The sequence below is a fragment of the Lissotriton vulgaris genome, chromosome 5, assembly GCF_964263255.1.
Source record: "Lissotriton vulgaris chromosome 5, aLisVul1.2, whole genome shotgun sequence".
Taxonomy (NCBI): Eukaryota; Metazoa; Chordata; class Amphibia; order Caudata; family Salamandridae; genus Lissotriton; species Lissotriton vulgaris.
Window position 1 is genome coordinate 33808676 of NC_141693.1, and position 23857 is coordinate 33832532.

At 49.0% G+C, this 23857-nt stretch overlaps 1 protein-coding gene across 1 annotated transcript in view; it reads right to left on the minus strand.

Annotated features, from left to right (window-relative positions):
• Positions 1 to 948: 948 nt before the first annotated feature.
• The window catches only part of LOC147710052 (uncharacterized), a 72048-nt gene continuing 49139 nt past the window's right edge, over positions 949 to 23857 (minus strand). Inside the window, exons 3-4 of the mRNA XM_086920709.1 lie at positions 6648 to 6683; positions 949 to 2074 (exon numbers count right to left, since the gene is read on the minus strand). Of these exons, the coding sequence (XP_086776835.1) occupies positions 1884 to 2074; positions 6648 to 6683 (227 nt within the window). The 3' untranslated portion in view covers positions 949 to 1883. The remainder of the gene's footprint in view (positions 2075 to 6647; positions 6684 to 23857) is intronic.

The window sequence follows — 23857 nt, forward strand, 5'->3', positions numbered from 1 at the left end:
CAAAGCCTTCAGTTGTATTGGTAACGCTGAACAATTTGAAAAGGTGCAACAAGTCTGGGAGTGAGTTGCTCACTTCCTTTCACAATGTTTATGCAGAGGTTGGTAGGTATGTGCCTGGCTTTAGGGTAATTACTTAGGAGGTGAACGAGCTGCACCAAATAACACTGTCCGATCATCACTCAACTGCATAAGTAAAACCCTAGTAAGTACAATTTGTGCATATTTTATCTGAGAAAATTGTGATTTGAACCATGTAATAAGCCTCTCTCATTTAACGAAACCCACTCACAAACCTGCACTTTATTAAACACTCTTACTGTGTTTAACATTATTTGCTAGATATGGCCTGGAATATGTGAATGGCGGTCGATTATGTAGTGTACCAGATTCCAGAGATTTCTGTCAGTGGGGGGGGGGGGGGGGGGGGGGGGGGGGGGCAACATTCAAAGAAATTCCGCTGGGGGGGCTCAACATAAAAAAGTTTGAAGACCTCTGCCTTAAACCCTCGTTTGCTTTGTCAAGGAGTTTATGTAGGCAGAGCGGGAGAGGGTAGGCCTGGCTCTGGAGGTGGGGTTGTGGATGCAGCGGGATGGTATAAACTCATTACAGGTCCATTTGTTTTTAACTGGAGTAAAAATCAAATGGAAACGTAGGTTAACCTATCATGCAGATTTCAGAGAAGGGAGGATGTTCAGGGGTCCTCTTCGCTCAGTAATAATTCCAGCTGCGCCTGCGAGAGCTGGACTCACATCCAGACCCACACAACAGAGCTGAGCTCACATCCAGACACACAACGTCACAGAAAGAAAACTTTATTTCACAGTCTCCTAAAGTGCATGGAACATTGTGAACACAGAGTGCAGATTAGATCCAGAAATAAATACGTGCACACACATTTATATCTAGTGCAACATGTACAGCTGAAGAATGTAGTGTTGAACAATCCTTCCAAATCAAATCAAATTGACTTTATTTCGGATATATTGCAATCCATAAAAGTACACACAATTTAGACAATTCATAATAAAAACATCACAATACTCACAAAGTCAATCTTAAATTACACACAACACAAATATATAAAAAAAAAAAAACGGGAACGGGAACAATCCTTCCATAGAATATACAATAATTACACTAATAGAGCGATTTACCCAAGAATAGTTTATTTCGTATAACAGGTTTATGAATATATTAAAACATTATAAATATTGCACAATTTGCTTAAAGTGCGTGTTCCTCTCAATGTTAAACAGTAGAATACTAAACGCAATGTCCAGTTATTACATTAAAATTAAGCGGACCAGAATTAAAAAGTCAGATTCAGTATAAAATAGGGGCCAATAATAGGGAAATGGAAATCGCTACAAAATAGCCACAGGACATAAATAAAGGCGGTCTTTCACAGCAAGATGAAAGCACAGACGGGGTCAATCACAGGTGAGAAAAGGAAGCCCAGCTCCACAGGTTCTTTGGGGGTGGGGAGGGATAGTTGGTCATCCTTTAAACACAGGGCCTGCCCCGGCCTCTCGGACTGTAAACAGTACACGTTTAATACTAAACTAGACATGCCAGAGTGTTAGTAATACTTTGGCGTCACTGGTTCAATTCTGGCTCAGAGCCATCTCTCAGGCACAGTCAGGGGTCGGTCACTGAATTTGTTCCAAGCCTGAGAAGGGACCTCGCTTCTAAAGGATGCAGTCTATACTAGAGACATCCTATGGAGACCCCCTCATACTGAGGCCTTTCAAAAAAGACCACACTCCTGGGTACAGGCAGGAAACCCCTGTCCACAGAATAGCGCCTCAATGCACAGCTCGGGCCGCTCAAGTATCTAGGGGATATTTACGAGTCTTAACTTCAGTGTAACTCTGAGGTTTGAATCACACTGAGGAGCCTCCAGTCAAGATCGCTGTTTGTGACCCCTGGCTCGTGCTGCTTTCGACGTCACTTCCGGTGCTGGACCCAGAGGTGAAAAAGCGCTTTAAAGTTTCCCGTTTCCAGATCGCCGCCGCCAGCGCCGACCCCAGCACCGCCAGAACCAGCCAAAGAGGCCAGCGCCTCCGATGTGCATCTGAAACACAAACACAAAGAATAAATATATTGTTTGCGGGAAACTGTCTTGAAGAGCAGCTGTGAATGGGGGGGGGGGGCACCAAGTGATGGATTCAGACACTCATCAGAACATCCTCTGGGTTCAAGTGTCCTCCACACACAGCTTCTAGGCACTATAAGAATCCTGTATCAGCATTCACAGGCCACAGCCTACAGGGCCTCCAGCAGCCTCAGAGGGTAGCAGACCCCTACCCCACCCCAACACCGATTTACTGGTTTTCGTGACTTCATACACTTAAAGTGCACACTCGCAGCAATGATACATTGTAAGAAAATATCCACCAAATGAAAAACCTTGAAAAACAAAGCGTCAATGTGTGATTCTGCATTAAAAGTCTATTTAAAAAATCCTCAAAGAGGTGATGGAGCCAGGGAAAGCGAGCCTGAATCCAGCAGAAGGAGAGCCGGTGCTGGACAACGAGAGTGGAAGAGCGAGGCCGGGAAGAGACCGCAGGGGGAAGAGTGACAGAGACAGACAGAGAGAGCGCGAGAAGAGAGAGAGAGGGCTAGAGAGCGCGAGAAGAGAGAGAGGGCTAGAGAGCGCGAGAAGAGAGAGGGCTAGAGAGCGCGAGAAGAGAGAGAGGGCTAGAGAGCGCGAGAAGAGAGAGAGGGCTAGAGAGCGCGAGAAAAGAGAGGGCTAGAGAGCGCGAGAAGAGAGAGGGCTTGAGAGCGCGAGGAGAGAGGGCTAGAGAGCGCGAGAAGAGAGAGAGGGCTAGAGAGCGCGAGAAGAGAGGGCTAGAGCGCGAGAAGAGAGAGGGCTAGAGAGCGCGAGAAGAGAGAGGGCTAGAGCGCGAGAAGAGAGGGCTAGAGCGCGAGAAGAGAGGGCTAGAGCGCGAGAAGAGAGGGCTAGAGCGCGAGAAGAGAGGGCTAGAGCGCGAGAAGAGAGGGCTAGAGCGCGAGAAGAGAGGGCTAGAGCGCGAGGCTAGAGGGCTAGAGATCACGAGAGAGATCACAATAGATCGAGCGCGAGCGCGCGAGGGAGAGAGTGCTCTCTCTCACGGGAAAGAGAGCGCTAGAGAGAGCACGCGTGTGCTCTCTCTCGGGCGTGCTCTCGCGCGCGAGAGAGAGAGAGAACGGGCGTGTCTCACAGTTACATACATGTCGTGTCCCTCTAGAAGGGTGGAATGCTAACCCCGTCGCCAGAATTGGCGAGGGGTTAGTATTCCAATTCGTATGACACCTTAGTCGACATGTTTTGATAAAGCGATACCAGAGTTGGCATATAAACGCGAGGATTATAATGCACTTAAGAGTATATGGTATGCGTTATCATAGAACAGCTATTAGGACTTGGTTCCGCAAGCTGCAAACGGGCTCAGCTCATGCCAGAGCACCATCTCACACGATTCCAAGCACTCTGCCTTCAGGATTGTCAAGGCCTGCCATAGGAGTGACTGATAGGAATCTGTGTGTCCATTTTAGGGTTAGATATAGGTATACTATATCTAAAGCAAAGGGTGATTACACCACCTTGCCCCAGCTGTCGTGCAGCCAGTTTTGTCAGATTTAGATGGCCAGCCAGGGGTGGCATAATACATGCTGATGCCCCTGGGTACACCTATGCCCTGGATACCTAAGGTATACTGTACAGGGACTGATAAGGTGGCCCAGTACCAATTGGTAAATGCACCTAAGGTACATGTTTGTCAATTTAGAGAGAACAGCTAGGCTGTGGGTCTGATTAGCAGGCCCACAGCCAGGGAAAGTCGTAAACCAGTGAAGCAAAAATCAAAATTCTGGGGTGATCAAAGGATTGCAGACCCTACTCTCCTACAGTCTTCATAATAGTTGGAGTCGTGCTCCGAACCCGGATCCGACGGCTGTTCTGGATCCTCAGTCTCGACGACCTCATCGTCGTCTTCATCGAAGATATTCACCGGTTCGGGCGCTGGCTTCGTCATTGTTTGTCTCGCTGCACGTCGGAGCCTAAGCATCTTCTTTGACCGGAATCGAGCACAAGCTAGACAGTTGTCCTCATTGTGGACTGGTGATAAGCACTTGTTGCACACGGGGTGTACATCGATGTGCGGGTATTTAGAGTTACAAAGGGGGCATCATTTGAACAGGCTCCGTTCCATCGACGATCGGGCCACTGGTGTCGAAAAGGCCACGCGGCTCTCCAACATCCTGCTCGAAAAGAACTGGAACAAGAACTCGGCACCGATCGAAATAATAATACCGACGACCCCGAAGGCCTTCTGGCCTTGTAGAAAAGTTTCCGAAAAGTACATCCGAACCCAATGGCGGAAAAAAACAATCTGAGGATGGAGACTATGCCCATGCGCACTGTAGTCCGGGGGAGGAGCCACCTATCTCGTGATACTTCGAAGACTCTTCCAGGACAACAATGTGCAATCATCCGGACCCAACACTAGGCGCCGATCTATGCACAAGATATGAATTCAGCAGCTCACATGCCTCGAACATTTTTATACCTTGAAGTGACAACTTTAGTAGTTTCATAGAGAAGTTACCAAGGCTGAGATGTCAGCCTGTAACTCTGCACTCGCCAATGGGGCTGCTAGCCTTTTAACAGTAAAAACCATACAAACTGGAGGCTACAGGTCCAACTTTTAACATAACACACCCTTCCTTTAGGGTTAGGTAGACGTACTATAGAGGTGACTTACAAATATTAACAAGCATTGGCATAGCCAATAGGTCGCGCCTTTGGGACCTTATAAGTATTTAGTTAAGCAGCACAATATCCTTACTGCAACAACAATAACTGTTGCATGGCTTAACACTTATAAATTTATAAGGTCCCAAAGGCGAGACCTATTGGCTATGCCAATGCTTGTTCGAGCTGCTGGTGCAGAGCACCGGCAGGACCCGGCCCACTTGACGCCCGACTGATCCTGGACGACTTTGGTCAAGCGATAATCTGCAGCAACGTAGGCTCCTGTATTAAATGCACTACAGTACAGTGGTGCGCTGCCTTGCGGTTGACGTTGCTCTAGTGACGTTATATATATATATATATATATATATATATTCACAGCTGCCTCTGATAATGTACGGGTGAGCCCCCACGCGGCTGATGTACTGTACTGCCCCAGTCAGCCAGCATATGAGTGCTGTGCTGAAAGTCATGTTCCTCGGCGCAGAGAACATTAATAACACGTTGGTGGCAGCTGGAGTATTTCATTATAATTAAAGAGAAAAGTTTGTCACAGATTAAGAGCCGGGCTTCACGCTGCTGAAAGGGTCTTTATCTGCATGTTGACTTTCGACTGAACAGCTTAAGTGAGTCAACTTTTTAAAGCAATATCGGTGGACCGCCGTGTACAATATGCGCATTTGGTTTCTGTAACTACTAAAAGGGTCCGACTTGGCGGAGTCATAAGAAGTACAACCCGCTCTGAAATATTACAGCTGTCGGAGCCAGAGAGTGCATTATGTAGGAGGCCGGGGGGCTGGTGCAGTGACTTACATTTGGAGTAAATCGCTCAAGGTATGAGACACGTGTTTGGTTTTGAATAACAGTGTATGGAGGATTCCTGCACAGTAATAGACCCTACGTTTACCTGGCAGAAATACAGCTGCAGATTGTTCCCAGGTTTGGCTTGTTTATGAAAGACCCGGTCTTCAGTAAGGAAGAAAGCTAATCATTGTAGAAACATCGTACACACACACACGCATGTACTCAGTCGCACTAGCTTGCGCACACGCACACACACGCACGCACACACACGCACACACACGCGCAGACACAGTAACACAAAATTACGCAGGCACATTCTAAACTCTGGATAGTGGTGGTAGACATGATATGTCATAATAAAGAAAAGACTCCAGGTGTGTGACATTTCTAAAGGGGGGGGGGCACAGGAGGCTGCGAGGAAAAGTAGAGTGCGGGCGTGCAGGTCGCCGTTGAGGTGAGAGGGTAAACTGCTGGGGTGCAACCAGCATAAATCCCGTGGTTTGATGGTCAGAGCATCTCACAGTGGGAAGAGGAGGGTGTCGGGGCTTTCATTGGAAAAGGAAAGGTCACACAATGGGCAGAAAAAAAAAACTAATTCCTTCAGCACGAGCTTCGTGGAGCGTGCTTAAACAAGCCCGGAAGGGGTGCCTAGCTGAGCCAATTGAAGTCAGCAGATGCGCACCTAAAACCAAACTTCGGGTTGGAAAGGAGTGTTGGGATACTCTTTCGAAGAATGTTTGAGGCTTGAAGTAAACAAGTGGGAGGGGTTGGGGGGGTGCATGCACGCAGACAGAAGACAACTCTTGCAGCTGGGCGGGCTTGAGCCTTGAAGTAGTAAACAAGTGGGAGAGGTGGGGGAGGGGGAAGTGCAGGCGCGTGTGCTAAGCAGCAGCTGTTTGCTCTTTTTCAAAGCACACACTCGTGCTTGTGGCGCGCCGCTGCACACTTCCGCAAGTTGTATGACGCCACAAGCACGAGTATGTGCTTGGAAAAAGAGCTGTACGACGGCTAAAGGTCTAATATGCAGTGCATGCACACTGCGTGCGCGAGACCTAAAAAGGAAGGTGCAATGGACCCGTAGAAGGTGTGAAAAAGGAGGACAACTAACCTGAGATTCCTCGCGGAGACGGTGTTTCTCCAACGACTAGAAGAGAAAAAGGAATTAACACATAGGAAGAACAAACAGTAAATGAAATACAAACAAAGACTTAACCCCACAGAATGGACCCAGAAAGTAAACAGAGAAAAGGGACAGGCAGATGAAATGGAGGTGTGGAGAAAAGAATGTTGAGACAGAAACAAGGGGGTGACAGTAAAGAGCGAAATGAAGAGGGTTGCGCCTGATTGCATCTTCCCATAACGAAACCGATACAGCTGAGCAGGAGGCGGTCACACACTCCGATGAGTCTCCTGTGGAGGAAGCCCTTTGGCGAGGCCCGGTCTCCCTCCAAACTCCAGGAGGAGGGTGGCATGCACAGGTTAGTGAGAAGGGAAAACAGTGGAGGGTGCGGGTGGGAAAACAGTGGAGGATGAAGGCAAGTGCCTCTTTTTGTGTGGTCAAAGCCCCCCGTCCCCCCCCCCCGTTTTTAGACTGATGCTGCTCGTCTTTTGACTCCGAACGCATTGAGGCCAGCTAAGGAATATGCTACTTACCAGTATGCATCTACTCTTGGCATGTAGGGCTGCTGTCATTCATATCTGTGCATAGATCGTCGCCTAGTGTTGGGTCCGGATGATAGCACTTTGTTGTCCTAGAAGTCTTCGAAGTATCACGAGATAGGTGGCTCCCCCCTCGGACTACAGTGCGCATGGGCATCCTCTCCATCCTCAGATTGTTTTTCGCTATTGTGGCAGAGATGGAGTATAGTACAGTAAGATGTCCATGCAAAGAGTGAATGCTGCAGCTGCGACAGGCACCGGGGAGGCGGGTGGGCGATATGAATGTCAGCAGCCCTACATGCCAAGAACAGATGCATACTGGTAAGTAGCATATTCTGTTCGAGACATGTGGGCTGCTGAATTCAGATCTGTGCATAGAATGTATAGCAGTATCTCCCCTAGCGGCTGCCTGTGTCAGCTGCACCAGTCTGGAAAAGAGTTGAGAACAGCCTGTCCTACAGCAGCTTGCTGTTTTGAATGTACATTTACACAATAGTGTTTGGTAAATGTATGTATGGTTGACCATGTGGCTGCTCTACAAATTTCGTGTAAGGGAATATTACCTAGAAAAGCCATGGATGCCCCTAGCTTGCGTGTGGAATGTGCCCTTGGGGGAACTGTTAAGGTGCGTTTTGCTTTTCAAATAACATATTTGGATGCACTTAACGATCCATCTGGCTATACCTGATTTGGAAATAGGGTTGCCCTTGTGTTGCGGTGAGAAAGCAACAAACAGCTGTTTAGTCTTTTGAAATGCCTTAGTTCTGTCTATATAGTATAGCAGAGCTCTCTTGACATCTAGAGTATGCAAGGCCCTTTCAGCTACTGTTTGTGGGTTTTGAAAGAACACTGGCAGGTCTATGGTTTGATTTATATGGAAATGGGATTCCTCTTTTGGCATGAATTTAGGGTTTGTTCTGAGAACTACTCTATTCGCATGTACTTGAATGAATGGCTCTGGAATAGTTAGGGCTTGCAGCTCGCTAACTCTTCGAAGCGAAGAAATGGCAATAAGGAAAGACACCTTCCAAGTAAGAAATTGAAGTTTGCATGAGTGTAGTGGTTCAAAAGGTGGTCCCATAAGTCTGGTTAAAACAATGTTCAGATTCCAGACTGGTGAAGGTGGGTGTCTTGGAGGAATTACGTGTTTAAGTCCTTCCATAAACGCTTTAATTGCTGGCCCTCTAAATAGTGAAAGGTGTTGCCTGTTTTGAAGATATGCTGCTAACGCAGCTAAATGTATCCTGATGGATGAATAGGCTAAATTGCAACGTTGTAGGTGCAAGAGATAGCAAATGATGTTTTGAGTAGAAGCATCAAGTGGGTTAATATTGTTGTTACTACAGTAAATTGCGAAACGTTTCCACTTAGCTGCATAACATGCTCTGGTAGTGGGTTTTCTTGCCTCTTTGATAATATTCATGCAATCTGGGGGCAAGTTTAGGTATCCAAACTCTAGGATTTCAGGAGCCAGATCGCCAGGTTCAGCTGTTGCGGATCTGGGGGTTGGATTTCTCCATGGCTCGGAGTTAGAAGATTGGGTGTGAGTCGCAGTCTTTGATGAGGCACCAATGACAGTTCTAGGAACGTCGTGTACCATGGTTGCCTCGCCCATGTGGGAGCAACTAGGATTAGCGTCAGTGAATGTTGGCGCATTTTGCGTGCCACCAGCGGTATTAATGGAGCTGGGGGAAAGCGTACGCAAATTTGCCTGACCAGTTCATTCATATCGCATTGCCCTGCTGATGCGGGAACTTGCATTTTGCGTTTGCTTGTGGCAAACAGATCTATCTCCGGGTGTCCCCACTTCCGGAAGAATGGTTGGAGCACTTTGGGGTGTATTTCCCATTCGTGCATCTGTTGACTGTGCCTGCTGAGCAGGTCGGCTACTTGATTGTCCTTGCCTGGGAGGTGCTCTGCCATGAGAAACATGTTCCTCTGAATGGCCCATTTCCACATTGCTTGAGCTAGGTGCGACAGCTGTGGTGTGTTCCTCCCTGTTTTCGAATGTAATACATAGCTGTCATGTTGTCCGTCCGGATCAAAACAGCTTTGTTGCATAAGTGTGTCTTGAACGCTTTTAGGGCTAGAAAGATCGCCATCAACTCCCGAAGGTTGATGTGCATTTTCTTTTGTTGTACAGTCCAGAGTCCCTGTACTGTGTAGTGCAGGACATGGGCTCCCCATCCCAGTAGGGATGCGTCCGCGGTCAACACTATTTGTGGGACAGGCTCTTGGAACAGTCGCCCCTTGCAAAGGTTTTGTGGATTCCACCAATGCAGAGAGTTGTATGCCCGACTGGTCACCAACACTAGGTCTTGTAATCGCCCTTGAGCCTGGTTCCACTGCCTTGCTAGGCACTCTTGGAGCGGACGCATATGTAGCCTGGCATGAGGGGACTATGAATATGCACGAGGCCATCATGCCTATTAGTTGCATAAACACTCGAGCTGGTAATGAGTGTTGGGGTCTGAACCTTTGGATCAATGTTTGTATTCCGTTGATCCGTGCTGCGTTTTTTTTTATTTTATTTTTATTTATTTAAAAAGTTTTATATAGCGCAAACAAGATCTTTACAGATATCAGAGCGCTTTACATAGACGGGTACATCAGGGAGCAAAGTCAAACAGGTAAACAGGCTTTACATAGAAGGGTGCATGGGGGAGCATATTCAAACAAGTAAATCAATAAATCACAGTATAAATAGTACAACTAAGTGACAAAGCCAATCATGTGAATGATAAAAACAACTCTTACAAATAGGTCAAGGGTCAAACATGTAATACAGATCGGTGCAGGGTGTTAACAGGGTTCGAGATAGTAGCTCAAGTGTATTTAGCCATGAGGATAGCTTTTACTTCTTTTTTAAAGAGTGCAGTGGAGGGGATAAGCCTGGTTTCGGGAGGGAGAGAGTTCCAGATCCTAGGCGCCATTCCTGAGAAGGAGCGCTTGCATGTTTTTTCCTTCCGGAATCTTCGAGGTTTCAGCAGGAGATTGTTTGTGCCTCTCGTGTTTCTACTTCCCCCAGAGATTGTCAACTTCTGAGCGAGGTAGCCGGGTGAGTTTAGGTGTACCGCCTTGTGTGTCATGCAGGCGATTTTCAGATGTATTCTGGCTTCAAAAGGCAGCCAGTTCAGGGATTTCAAGTCAGGGGTAATGTGGGAGTGCTTTTTTGACCCCGTGATGAGTCTCGCTGCAGCATTTAGAGAAGCTTTTAGTGGTGCGGTTGTAGTTAGGGGGAGTCCGCAGAGGGCGGTGCTGCCGTATTCAATTCGTGGGATGACTAGTGCTTGTACTGCAGTTTGGAAGTCTTTGGCTGGGAGGTAGGGTTTAAGTTTCCTCAGAGTATTGATCTGGAAGTTCGCTCCCTTTGTTGCCTTGCTGATATGTTGCTGCATGTTCAGATTAGTGTCGAGTGTTATGCCTAAAGATTTTGCTGAATCCACGATGGTGGGTTGGACATTAAGTGCGGTTAGGAGTTTAAGCCAATGTTGAGTGGTGGATATCTTCGCTGGGGGTGAGATCAGAAGGAACTCTGTTTTCAGGGCATTGAGTTTGAGGTGATTATCGGCAAGCCAGGATTGGGTGCAACTGATCGTTGAGTTCAGGAGCAGGATGTCATTGGGTGATTGTAGCTTGAGGTAAAGTTGGGTGTCATCAGCGTACATGTGAAAGTGTACATTGGATGCTTGTAGCAAGGTGGTGAGAGGTTCCATGACTAGGTTGAACAAAGTTGGGGATAGAGAAGATCCTTGGGGGACGCCTAGCGTTACAGGTATTGGCGAGGACATCAGGTTGTTGCTCTTAAATTTTTGCGACCTGTTGTGAAGAAAGGAAGTGAACCACTTGAGGACAGTTCCAGATAAGCCCATTCTTGTGTTTAGTAGTTCTAGTAGATTCTCATGTTTAACGGTGTCGAATGCTGAGGAGAGATCAAGAAGGATGAGGAGGCAGGTGTCGTTTTGGTCTAGCATTTGAAGTGCGTCGTCAATTATGTGAGTCATAGCAGTTTCTGTGCTGTGTCCTGCTCGGAAGCCTGACTGGTGAGGGTTGAGGAGATCGAATTGCTCAATGTGTTTAGACAATTGTAGTTGTGCGCATTTTTCCAGCAGTTTGGCGAGAGTGGGGATATTGGTGATGGGACGGTAATTGTTGAGATCCGAGGGGTCGGCTGTAGGTTTCTTTAGCAGAGGTGTGACCTGGCCAACTTTGAGGGAGTCGGGTATGATGCCTTGTTGGAGAGAGCTGTTGATAATTTTAGTCCAGAGAGGGAGAAGAAAAGGGGTAAAGTCTTTTACTGCGGAGGCAGGGAGGGGGTCCGTGAGGTGATTGGATGGTTTCAGGGTGCTGAGCAGTTTGCCAATTTCTTTTTCCGAGTATATGCCGAAGGTTGACCATGTAGCATTGTTTTTTGGTTCAGTGGGTGCTAGGCATTGGGGTTTGGAGTAGAGGCTTGCGTCAATAAGGAGATCGCTTTTTATTTTGTCGGTTTTTTGGATAAAGAAAGCAGCGAAGTCTTCACAGGAGGGTGCCTCACGCCCAGTGTTTAGTGGTTGTGGTTGCTCCTTTGATTGTGACTTGATTAGCTCAAACAGTTTTCTCGGGCGTTGGGATATGCTTGGGCGTTGGGATATGCTTTTGCTGCCAGTGTATCTATTGTTGCTCCCAGGTACTGTTGGACGTGGGAGGGTTGCAGATGTGATTTTGGGTAGTTTAGCGAAAAGCCTAAACTGTGCAGGAGATGGATGGTCTTTGACATGTGGGTGGCACACTGCGGGCTGATGGCGCGTGTATTAGCCAATCGTCCAGATATGGGTACACATGTATGTGTTGCCTCCGCAGATGCGCTGCCACTGTAGCTAGGCATTTGGTGAACACTCGTGGAGCTGTTGTGACACCAAATGGTAGGACTTTGAACTGGTAGTGCTGTCCTTGAATGGTGAACCTTAGATACTCTGTGAGCAGGGTGTATTGGTATATGAAAGTATGCGTCCTTGGGGTCTAGAGTTGCTAGGAAGTCTCCCTGGCGAAGCAATGGTAAGACTTGCTGGAGAGTGAGCATATGAAAATGCTCCGACAAAATGTACAGGTTGAGGGTCCTGAGGTCCAATATTGGTCTGAGAGACCCGTGTAGGAAAGAAGGGTCTGCAATCCTATGATCACCCCAGATTTTTGCTTTTTGCTTCACTGGTTTATGACTTCCCTGGCTGTGGGCCTGCTAATCAGACCCACAGCCTAGCTGTTCTCTCTCTAAATTGACACGTGTACCTTAGGTGCATTTACCAATTGGTACTGGGCCACCATATCAGACCCTGTAACTCAGGGCATAGGTGTACCCAGGGCCTACCAGGGGCTGCAGCATGTATTATGCCACCCCTGGCTGGCCATCTAAATCTGACAACTGGCTGCACGACAGCTGGTGCAAGGTGGTGTAATCACCCTTTGCTTTAGATATAGTATAACTATATCTAACCCTAAAATGGACACATATATTCCTATCAGTCACTCCTATGGCAGGCCTTAACAATCCTGAAGGCAGAGTGCTTGGAATTATGTGAGATGGTGCTCTGGCATGAGCTGAGCCCGTCTGCAGGTTGCGGAACCAAGTCCTAATAGCTGTTCTATGATAACACGTACCATATACTCTTAAGTGCCTTATAATCCTCGCGGTTATTTGCCAACTTTGGTAGCGCTTTATCAAAACATGTCGAGTAAGGTGTCATACGAATTGGAATACTAACCCCTCGCCAATTCTGGCGACTGGGTTAGCATTCCACCCTTCTAGAGGGACACGACATGTATGTAACTGTGAACCCCTGTTAAAGTTAACTCAAGCCTCAGCATCACAAAATGGATGCTGCCACCACAGACACAAGTCTGACCTCCTGCTGCTGGGAGTCTTTCCAGCGAGGAGAGCTCGGACAAAGGGTTTCCTGTTAGGGGCGGTGCTAGCACCATCCCAGACAGGGTTTTGTGTATCCCAGGTAGGCAGGGCTGAGAGGAAGGTGACTGCAAGTGGCACCCCGGTGCTCACTGTGCATATGCCGGCTAGAACCAGTTCCAGGGGCACACCAGCTCCTGAGCTGGGGAAAGTCCGGACAAGGGAGAGGGTGTAACCACCCCCCTCCTGGTCCCACCCATGGGCAGGACCTAGTCGCGTGCCAGCCCCTTTTCTTAGAATAAAGGTAGGAGCAGGCCCCCTTCCCAAATTAGATAATTCTGAATCTGGACTACTTTCCACGAAAGGAACTCTTGACTTTTTCTGAAGACTCTCCCTTGTGGCTAAGGAGTAGCCACCCTGCACCCGCGGTTTGCTGTAAGTCCATCCTCCGGATCAAGACTGCCCAGCTCGATGAGACCCGGATTCCCTGGCACCTCTGACCTCTACCTGCATCATCAGCCCAGATGAGATTCGTGGGTGTGACGAGACCTGAAGGGACCGGCCATCTTCAAAACTGCACGACGCTTAACCAGCACGACCGCCGAGGGATCCTCGAGTGAGTGCTTTGGGGTTTGAGAAGCCCTAACCCTGAGCAGCTCCAGCACCGAAGTCCAGCCCCCCAGCATCCACGAGATCTGCGTGGGGCCCTTCTGCTCTTTGCTGCTCACCGCGTTGTCCGGTCACTTGCCTGCTGGCTAGTGGCCCTCCTGACGACGAACCACGACGATTACATCGCTGGTCTGGTTGCTCCAGACTGGCCCTTGCTCCCCTCCAAAAGAGGAGCACCCCGGACCCTCCTGGTCCACTCCAGACGCCATCTTGACTCCACCGCGTGGGCTTGCCTTTGCCAAGGCTTGTTGCTCCAATCCTGGTTCCAGCATCGCAGACAGCAGACACCTTCGTGGGACAGCTCGCAGACCTCCAGCCTGGTCGACATCAGCGTCCCTGGTCTGTGCAGCAGCAGAATCCAGTGTCACCTCTTCGCCTGGCTGAGTGACCTCGTCTGGTGCCCACCTAATCACTGGCTAGTGATTCAGAACTTGGTCCCCTCTGCTTACAGGTACTCTTCTTCAGCTGATCCAGTCCTTGGATCAGCCCGGAACATCTTCACTGGTCGCCTGCCATCAACTTCCACTTCAGGCTCCTGGTTCGTCAACGAGGATTCCCGACGACACTTGAACCCTATGCAGCCGCAGCCCCTGGGCTAGGTAAACAGAGTACCACGGTGCTCCAGCGTAGATCCACTCTCTACGTGTCTAGATCCACTTTCGTTTTTGACCTACCTAGTCGGGTTCGCCCGAGAACATTAACTTTTGCATTTACTAGCATCCATAGACTTTGTCCCGCATTACGCGTGAGAGTTTCCACTCTGCACACGGCGTTCCTAGACCTCCTGCTTCTAATCTAAGGGTTCAGAATTGTAGGTCCAGCGATTCTAAAGTCTGAGAGTAGTACTTACCTGCTAGTAATTTCGCATTCCACTTCCATAGTATATGTTTTTTCGTGCCCCTCGGGCATTTGTGTAAATTGTGCGACTTTCAGTATTTCTTTAAGAACTTTGTAGAGTCCAGGGCTGTTGTGTTATAAATAAATATCCTTTTATTTTCATAACAACTTGTGTGGTGTCCTTTCACTTGGTGTTCAAGGGGTATATGAGATGGTATAACAGCTGGCTTAACACGACCTCTAGAGTTTAGCCTAAAGACTGCTCTTGTCCATGCTACTAGGATAGCTGGTCTATAAGGTTGACTTACAACCAATCAATAAGGGTCGTTTGGACTGATACATAGTGATCACTAGAATAGTGAGCACTGCATATCAGGCCAACTTCTCACATTGGTGAGCAGCGGTTGGGATTTGAGTTTGCTGTTTTACCACATGTATCCTAAGAATATCATTTGAAAGATCACATAAGTACCAAGGTACATATAACTTAGCTTAGAATACTCTGAGTTCTACTGAACCAGCTGTTGTAGTTCAACAGGGCCTAGCACACCCTGACTACAACTCTTAGCAAGGGATCAGTAGGCAAACAAATAGTGTAGGTAGGTGCATCACTTACACCACACTAGAAGCATGTCAGACAAAGGAGGGAACTCAGAGGCGCCCCTTGTGTCAGTTGACCCTCCACAGGTCATATCAAGATATGCAGCTCTTAGCTTCCAGGAGATGAGACAAGTGTGTACCTCCAGGAAGCTAAAACAGGGTTCTAACCCTACTATCCCATTCCTGATTGGTCTCTTAGAGACTTATGATGCCAGGATGGCTTCTAATACAGGCCCTTCTAATCCAGATGGGAGCATGCCCCCCTTAGAGGGGAACCCTTGGGGATCCAGACCTCCATCTCAATGGAACAGGAAGTGAAGGAGAGGAAGAGGATCAGGAGTTGTCAGGGGATGAGGCAGACAAGGGTCAGGTAGAAGTCAGTAGACTCACCAGGACCAACTTAAGCAGGCATGAGAATGGACTTGGGGGACCCCCACGCCCACTCTCAGGCAGGCTTAACATTGGGAGTGGACGAGTTAGGTCTCTATCCAGAGGCTCTAACAGATCCATTCGTACCAATGGCTCTCAGGCCTCTTCTCACAGAGGGATGACATCCCCTCAGAGGAGAGAGCATGAGGCCAAGATGAGGGAAGTCAATCTGAGGATTGAAAGGGAAGAACTTGCCCTGGTCCAAGAGAGACTTGCCTTTGCTAGAGAGCAGAAATTGAGTGGGACAGACCCCACTGGTGGCAGCATTTTACCTAGAGAAAAGGACAGGAGTTTAGACACTAGACACCTGAGTAAGATAGTGCCCCCCTTTAAACAAGGGGATGACATCCACAAATGGATGACTGCTTTGGAGAGGGCCTGCACTGTCCAGTGCGTCCCCCAGAGTCAGTGGGCAGCTATCTTGTGGCTCTCCTTTGATGGTAAAGGTAGAGATAAGCTCCTCACTACTAGAGCTGAGGATGCTAACAATTACCAAGTCCTGAAAAATACACTGATAGATGGGTTTGGCTTAACCACTGAGCAGTACAGGTTGCTGTTCAGGGATACCCAGAAAATTCAATCTCAGGATTGGTCTGACTTTGTGGATTGTGCCACTAAGGCTTTGGAAGGCTGGTTGCTGGGCAGTAAGGTTACTGATTATACAGGATTGTACAATCTGATCATGAGGGAACAGATTTTTAACAATTGTCAGAACCAGTTGTTGCATCAGCATCTTGTTGACTCAGATCGGACCTCTCCCCAAGAATTGGGAAAGAAGGCAGACAGATGGGTCAGAACAAGAGTTAAGCAAAACCAGGCTCAGAACCAGGGTGGTCAGAAGAAAGCAGACCAGAAGGGTATCAATAAGAATGAGCAAAATGACCAGAAGTCTTCGACAGGCCCCCAACAAACCAAAGAGGGTGGGGGTCAGGCTTCACAGCAGAAAAAGAAGAATCAAGAAGGCCAATCTAAAAGGTGGTGCCAATACTGTAAAAGTAACACTCACTGGTTTAGTGAGTGCACCAAGAAAGGAGGGCAAACTCCTGCCACTGCAGCCCCTAAGGCACCTGTGCCCCCTAGTACAGCCAGCAGTGGTAGTGCACCTCCCAAGGGATTAGTTGGGTTAACCTTGGGTTCTGAGGGGTATGACAACTTAGTTGGCACACTCACTCAGAGGGTCCTTGTCTGTACAGGGGATGTGGATATATCCCTGATGCAAGTCCCAATACTTTGGGCAAATACAGACAGACACCTTTTATAAATGGAAAAATGGCTCAGGCCTACAGGGATACTTGTGCCAGTGTCACAATGGTGACACCTAACTTTGTGGACCCTGGTCAGATCATGCTAGGTACAGACTACCTAGTGACCAATGCCAGCAATGTCACTACCCACCATAGTATGGCAATTGTTGATTTCTCCTGGGGAGGGGTAAGTGGCCAAAAGAAAGTTGTGGTTAGTTCAGACCTCCCAGTAGAATGTTTGTTGGGCAATGATTGAGTCATCACTATGGTCAGAAGTGGAGCAGAGGACTCACATGGAAATGTTAGGTGTGCCAGCACATGTCCTTGCTGTGACTAGGTCACAGGCCAGAAGATGCCCCACTGAACAGGTGCTGGATCCTGGAACAATGGACCAGACACCTTCCAAGAAGAAGAGCAGTAGGGTTAAGGCATTGCCTTCCCCCTTGCCCCAGGTTGAGGATCAGGTCTCAGAGGAGGCTGACCTCAAAGAGCTGAGGGAAACTGAGCCTAAAGAACTTGAACCTGATCAGGTTGAGTTTCTGGGTTCAGGGGGACCCTCCAGAGAAGACCTGGGGAAGGCACAGTTAGACTGCCCTTCTCTTGAACCCCTCAGACAGCAGGCTGCTGCTGAGGCTACAGGGAACGCCACAGGTGCCCACAGGGTATACTGGGATGATGGACTCCTGTACTCAGAGGCAAGAGACCACAAGCCTGGTGCAACCAGGAGGCTGGTTATCCCCTTGTCTCAGAGAGGTTTCCTTCTTACCTTGGCCCATGAGATTCCCCTTGCAGGACACTTAGGCCAGAATAAGACTTGGGACAGACTTGTCTCACACTTTCACTGGCCTCACATGAATGAAGATACCAGGGAGTTTTGTCGCTCCTGTCACTTGCCAAGCCAGTGGTAAGTCAGGTGGCACAACAAAGGCCCCCCTCATACCACCACCTGTGGTGGGGGTACCCTTTGAAAGAGTGGGGATTGACATTGTTGGTCCAATGGAACCCCAGACAGCATCAGGGCACAAGTTTATACTGGTGGTGGTGGACCATGCCACCAGGTATCCTGAAGCTATTCCCCTTAGGACCACTACAGCACCTGTTGTGGCAAGAGCCCTAGTTGGAGTGTTCTCCAGAGTGGGCTTCCCTAAGGAGGTTGTCTCTGACAGAGGTGCAAACTTCATGTCAGGATATCTGACTGCTATGTGGAAGGAATGTGGTGTCAACTACAAGTTCACCACACCCTATCATCCACAATGCAATGGGCTTGTTGAAAGGTTCAACAGGACCCTAAAAGGGATGATTCATGGACTACCTGAAAAGCTCAGGCGTAGATGGGATGTCCTGATACCCTGCCTTTTGTTTGCTTACAGAGAGGTCCCACAGAAGGGGGTTGGCTTCAGCCCTTTTGAACTTCTGTATGGGCATCCTGTAAGAGGACCCCTTTGTTTGGTGAAGGAAGGATGGGAGAGACCTCTCAAAAAGCCTGCAACCAACATAGTGGACTATGTACTTGGTCTCCGCTCCAGGATGGCTGAGTATATGGAAAAGGCGTCTAAAAACCTTGAGGCAAGCCAAGAACTCCAAAAAGCTTGGCATGACCAAAAGGCTGTCCTGACTGTGTACAAGCCTGGACAGAAGGTGTGGGTGTTGGAGCCAGTGGCCCCAGCAGCACTCAAAGACAAATGGTCTGGGCCCCACACAATCATTGAGCAAAAGGGAGAGGTCACCTACCAGGTGGACCTTGGAACTCCCAGGAGCCCCCTCCGGGTGCTCCATGTGAATAGGCTCAAGGCATATGTCGACAGGAAGGACATGAGCTTGCTCATGGCCACAGATGAGGGACAGGAGGAAGAGAGTGACCCTCTCCCAGACCTGCTAACTCAGAACCCTGATGATGGGTCAGTAGATGGTGTTGTCTTTTGTGGCAGCCTCTCTGAGCATCAGCAAAAGGATTGCAAACAAGTTCTCCAATCCTTTAGACATATGTTCTCTGACACCCAGCCAAACCAATTGGTGTACCCATGAGGTTGACACTGGTGACAGTCTGCCAGTCAAGAGTAAAATCTACAGACAGCCTGATCATGTCAGAGACTGCATCAAGACAGAGGTGCAGAAAATGTTTGAGCTGGGAGTCATTGAGCCCTCAGATAGCCCTTGGGCTAGCCCAGTAGTTCTAGTGCCAAAGCCTCACACCCAGGGTGGTAAGAAAGAGATGAGGTTTTGCGTGGACTACAGAGGCCTCAATGCAGTCACTAAGACTGATGCCCACCCAATACCAAGGGCAGATGAACTTATAGATAGATTGGCTTCTGCCAACTACTTAAGCACATTTGACCTGACAGCTGGGTATTGGCAAATCAGGTTAGCTGAGGATGCCAAGCCCAAGACAGCATTTTCTACCCCTGGTGGGCATTATCAGTTTGTGGTAATGCCCTTTGGTCTGAAAAATGCACCTGCCACCTTCCAAAGGCTGGTGAATCAAGTTCTCACTGGGCTGGATGACTTCTGTGCAACATATCTTGATATAGCTGTCTTTAGTTCCACCTGGGAGGATCACCTGGTCCACCTGAGGAAAGTGTTAGAGGCACTGCAAGCAGCAGGTCTCACTATCAAGGCCACAAAGTGCCAGATAGGGCAGACACAGGTTGTATACCTGGGCCACCTTGTAGGTGGAGGCCAGGTTCAGCCACTGGAGAGCAAGATACAGTCCATCAAGGACTGGGCTCCTCCAACCACCCAGACTCAGGTTCGAGCTTTCTTGGGCCTGACTGGTTATTACAGGAAATTTGTCAGAAATTATGGATCAATTGTGACTCCACTTAATGACCTGACAAGTAAAAAGATGCCAAAGAAAGTTCAGTGGACAGCAGGCTGTCAAAAAGCATTCGATGACCTAAAGCAGGCCATGTGCACAGCACCTATCCTAAAGAGTCCAGACTACTCCAAACCATTCATTGTCCAATGCAAATGCTACTTACCAGTATGCATCTGTTCTTGGCATGTAGGGCTGCTGACATTCATATCTGTGCATAGATCGCCACCTAGTGTTGGGTCTGGATGATTGCACATTGTTGTCCTGGAAGAGTCTTCGAAGTATCACGAGGTAGGTGGCTCCTCCCCTGGACTACAGTGCGCATGGGCATCGCCTCCATCCCCAGATTGTTTTTAGCCATTGGCAGAGATGGAGTGAAGAATGTGAGTGATGACCATGCTATGAGCATATGTACGTATATGAATGAATTCTGCAGCTGCTACAGGCGCCGGGGAGGAGGGTGGGCGATATGAATGTCAGCAGCCCTACATGCCAAGAACAGATGCATACTGGTAAGTAGCATTTGCAGTTCGAGGCATGTGGGCTGCTGAATTCATATCTGTGCATAGAATACATAGCAGTCCCTCCATTAGCGGCGGCCGCCCCGTGCCAGCTGCAGCAGTCTGAAAAAGCGTTTTTAGAACAGCCTGACCAACAGCTGCCTGCTGTTTGGAATGCACGTCTACACAGTAGTGTTTAGTGAAAGTATGTGTGGTAGACCATGTGGCTGCTCTACAGATATCTTCTAAGGGAATGTTACCTAGGAAAGCCATAGAGGCCCCCAACTTCCTGGTGGAGTGGGCCCTCGGTGGGATAGTGAGAGTGCGCTTAGCTTTAGCGTAACAGATCTGAATGCACTTTACTATCTACCTAGCAATCCCCGCTTTGGAGATAGCGTTTCCCTTGTGGTGTGTGGCAAAAGCAACAAAAAGTTGTTGGGTTTTGCGAAAATCTTTTGTCCTGTCTACATAGTACATCAAGGCCCTCTTAACATCAAGGGTGTGGAGCATGCGCTCCGCCAGCGTCTCTGGGTTTTGGAAAAACACCGGCAATTCAATTGTCTGGTTTATGTGGAATTGTGATACCACTTTGGGTAGGAATTTAGGGTTAGTGCGGAGCACCACCCTGTTAGCATGTACCTGGAAGAAAGGTTCTTGGATGGTGAGCGCCTGCAGCTCGCTAACCCTCCGTAGCGATGTAATTGCTACTAAGAACGCAACCTTCCAAGTCAGAAACTGAAGCTCACAAGAGTGCAGTGGCTCAAAGGGAGGACCCATCAGCCTCGTAAGAACCACATTGAGGTTCCATTCTGGAGCTGGTGGGGTCCTTGGCGGAATGACCCTTTTGAGTCCTTCCAGAAAGGCCTTGATAGCAGGGACCTTAAAGAGTGACAGGTGCTGCCTATTCTGGAGGTATGCTGCCATAGCAGACAGGTGAATGCGGATGGAAGAGTACGCTAGATTGCATTGATACAGGTGGAAAAGGTAACAAATGATGTTTTGAATGGAAGCATCTAGCGGGTCAATATTGTGGTTAGCACAGTAGATGACAAACCTCTTCCATTTAGCCGCATAACAAGCTCTAGTAGTGGGCTTCCTTGCCTCCCGAATGATGTTCATGCAACCGGGAGGAAGATTGAGGTAGCCAAACTCTAGGACTTCAGGAGCCAGATCGCCAGGTTGAGCTGTTGCGGATCTGGGTGCTGAATGTCGCCATTGCTCTGCGTCAGAAGGCTGGGAGTGAGATGAAGCCTCTGATGCGGCACCACGGACAGTTCCAGAAACGTGGTGTACCATGGTTGGCGAGCCCACGTCGGAGCAACCAGGATGAGAGTCATCGAGTGCTGCCTGAGCTTGCGTGCCACCAGCGGTATCAGAGGTGCTGGGGGAAAAGCGTACGCAAATCTGCCTGACCAGTTCATCCACATCGCATTGCCCTGTGATTGCGGGTGTGGGAACCTGGCGGCGAAGCTTTGGCATTTTGCGTTCTCCTTTGTGGCGAACAGGTCTATCTCTGGACGACCCCACCTTTGGAAGTACGGTTGGAGTACTGATGGATGTATCTCCCACTCGTGCATATGATGGCTGTGCCTGCTGAGCAGATCCGCCATTTGATTGTCCTTGCCCGGGAGATGCTCTGCCATGAGGAAGATGTTCCTCTGAATGGCCCACTTCCACATGCTCTGAGCCAGATGAGACAGCTGTGGAGAGTGTGTGCCTCCCTGCTTCTGAATGTAGTACATGGCCGTCATGTTGTCCGTCCGGATCAACACGACTTTGTTGCACAGATGTACTTTGAACGCCTTTAAGGCCATGAAGATTGCCATCAGTTCCAACACATTGATGTGCATCTTCCTTTGCTGTAGTGTCCATAGTCCCTGCACAGTGTAATGGAGTACATGCGCTCCCCATCCCTGGAGAGAGGCGTCCGTCGTCAGGATAATCTGTGGGACAGGCTCTTGGAATGGTCGGCCTTTGCAAAGGTTTTGTGGATTCCACCAATGCAGAGAGTTGTATGCCCGACCGCTCACCAACACTAGGTCTGTCAGTTGCCCATGAGCCTGAGTCCACTGACGTGCTAGGCACTCCTGAAGCGGACGCATATGTAGTCTCGCGTGCGGGACAATGGAGATGCAGGAGGCCATCATGCCTATCAACTGCATGAACACCTTCGCTGGAAGCGAGTGTTGGGGTCTGAATCGTTGGATCAGCGCCTGGATACTGGCGATTCTCACTGAATTCGGCTGCGCAGTGGCTGCCAGAGTGTTGATTGTTGCGCCCAGATACTGTCGCACGTGGGCGGGCTGGAGATGGGACTTTGGGTAGTTCAGAGAGAATCCCAGATCGTGCAGGAGATGAATGGTGCGTGACACATGGTCGACGCACTGTCGTTCTGTCCTTGCCTGAATGAGCCAATCGTCCAGGTAGGGAAAGACGTGGACGTGCTGGCGACGGAGATGCGCCGCCACAGTCGCTAGGCACTTTGTAAATACCCTTGGTGCCGTGGTGACCCCGAACGGCAGAACCCTGAACTGGTAATGCTGGTCTAAGATCGTGAATCTGAGATACTTCCTGTGGGAAGGATGCAGGGGGATATGAAAATAGGCATCTTTCAGATCCAGCGTAGCCAGGAAGTCCCCCTGCTGAAGCAGGGGAAGCACCTGCTGCAACGTGAGCATATGGAAGTGCTCCGAGAGGATGTACCAGTTTAGGGGCCTGAGGTCCAGGATCGGCCTGAGGGATCCGTCCTTCTTGGGAATCAGAAAATACAGGGAGTAAACCCCTGTTCCCCGCTCTTGCAATGGAACGAGCTCTATTGCCCCTTTTTTCAGCATGACTAGAACTTCTTGCTGCAACAAGGTCAAGTGCTCGCCTGACATAGGACGGCTTCTTGGGGGTATGTCCGGTGGAATGGAAGTAAGCTCTAGACAGTACCCGTACTGGATAAGAGACCTCACCCACCTGTCCGTGGTGATGGACTTCCACGCCGGCAGGAACTGCTGGAGTCTCCCCCCGACCGGTGTTGTATGGTCGGGGGGCAGTGACAAGACGTCACTGTTTGTTGGTGGTGGTGGACCTGGAGCTATTGTTTCCATGTCCCCTGCCCTTGACATTATTGCCTCTGTAACCACCTCTACCCTTGTTGTTGTACGAGGTTTGGGTGTTACTCTTGTAATATTGTGTGGACTGGGATGCCTGTCCCCTTGAGGTGCCTCTGGAATTTGAGCGGCGAAAGGAACCACTCAGAAACTGCTGACTTTGTAAAGCCCCCATTGACTTGGCAGTTTCCGTATCCTTTTTCATTTTCTCCAGTGTGGCATCCACCTCAGGGCCAAACAGGTGGTCAGGATTCACTGTTTGATTCAGTATCGTAGTTTGGATGTCGGGTTTGAACCCTGAAATTCTAAGCCAGGCATGGCGTCTAAGCAACACACTGGTATTGATAGCCCTGGAGGCTGTTTCTGCCACATCCAGTGCACATGTGATGGATGCATTCGTAATGAGTTTTCCTTCCTGAATCAGCATCTCTCCTGCCTCCTTATATTGGTCAGGCAAGTGTTGCAGTATGGCCTCTAAGGTGTCATAATGGGCCCTATCATAACGTGCAAGTAGTGCTTGGGTGTTAGATATTCTCCAGATATTAGCTGCCTGTGCAGCAATCCGTTTGCCTGAGGCCTCAAAGATCTT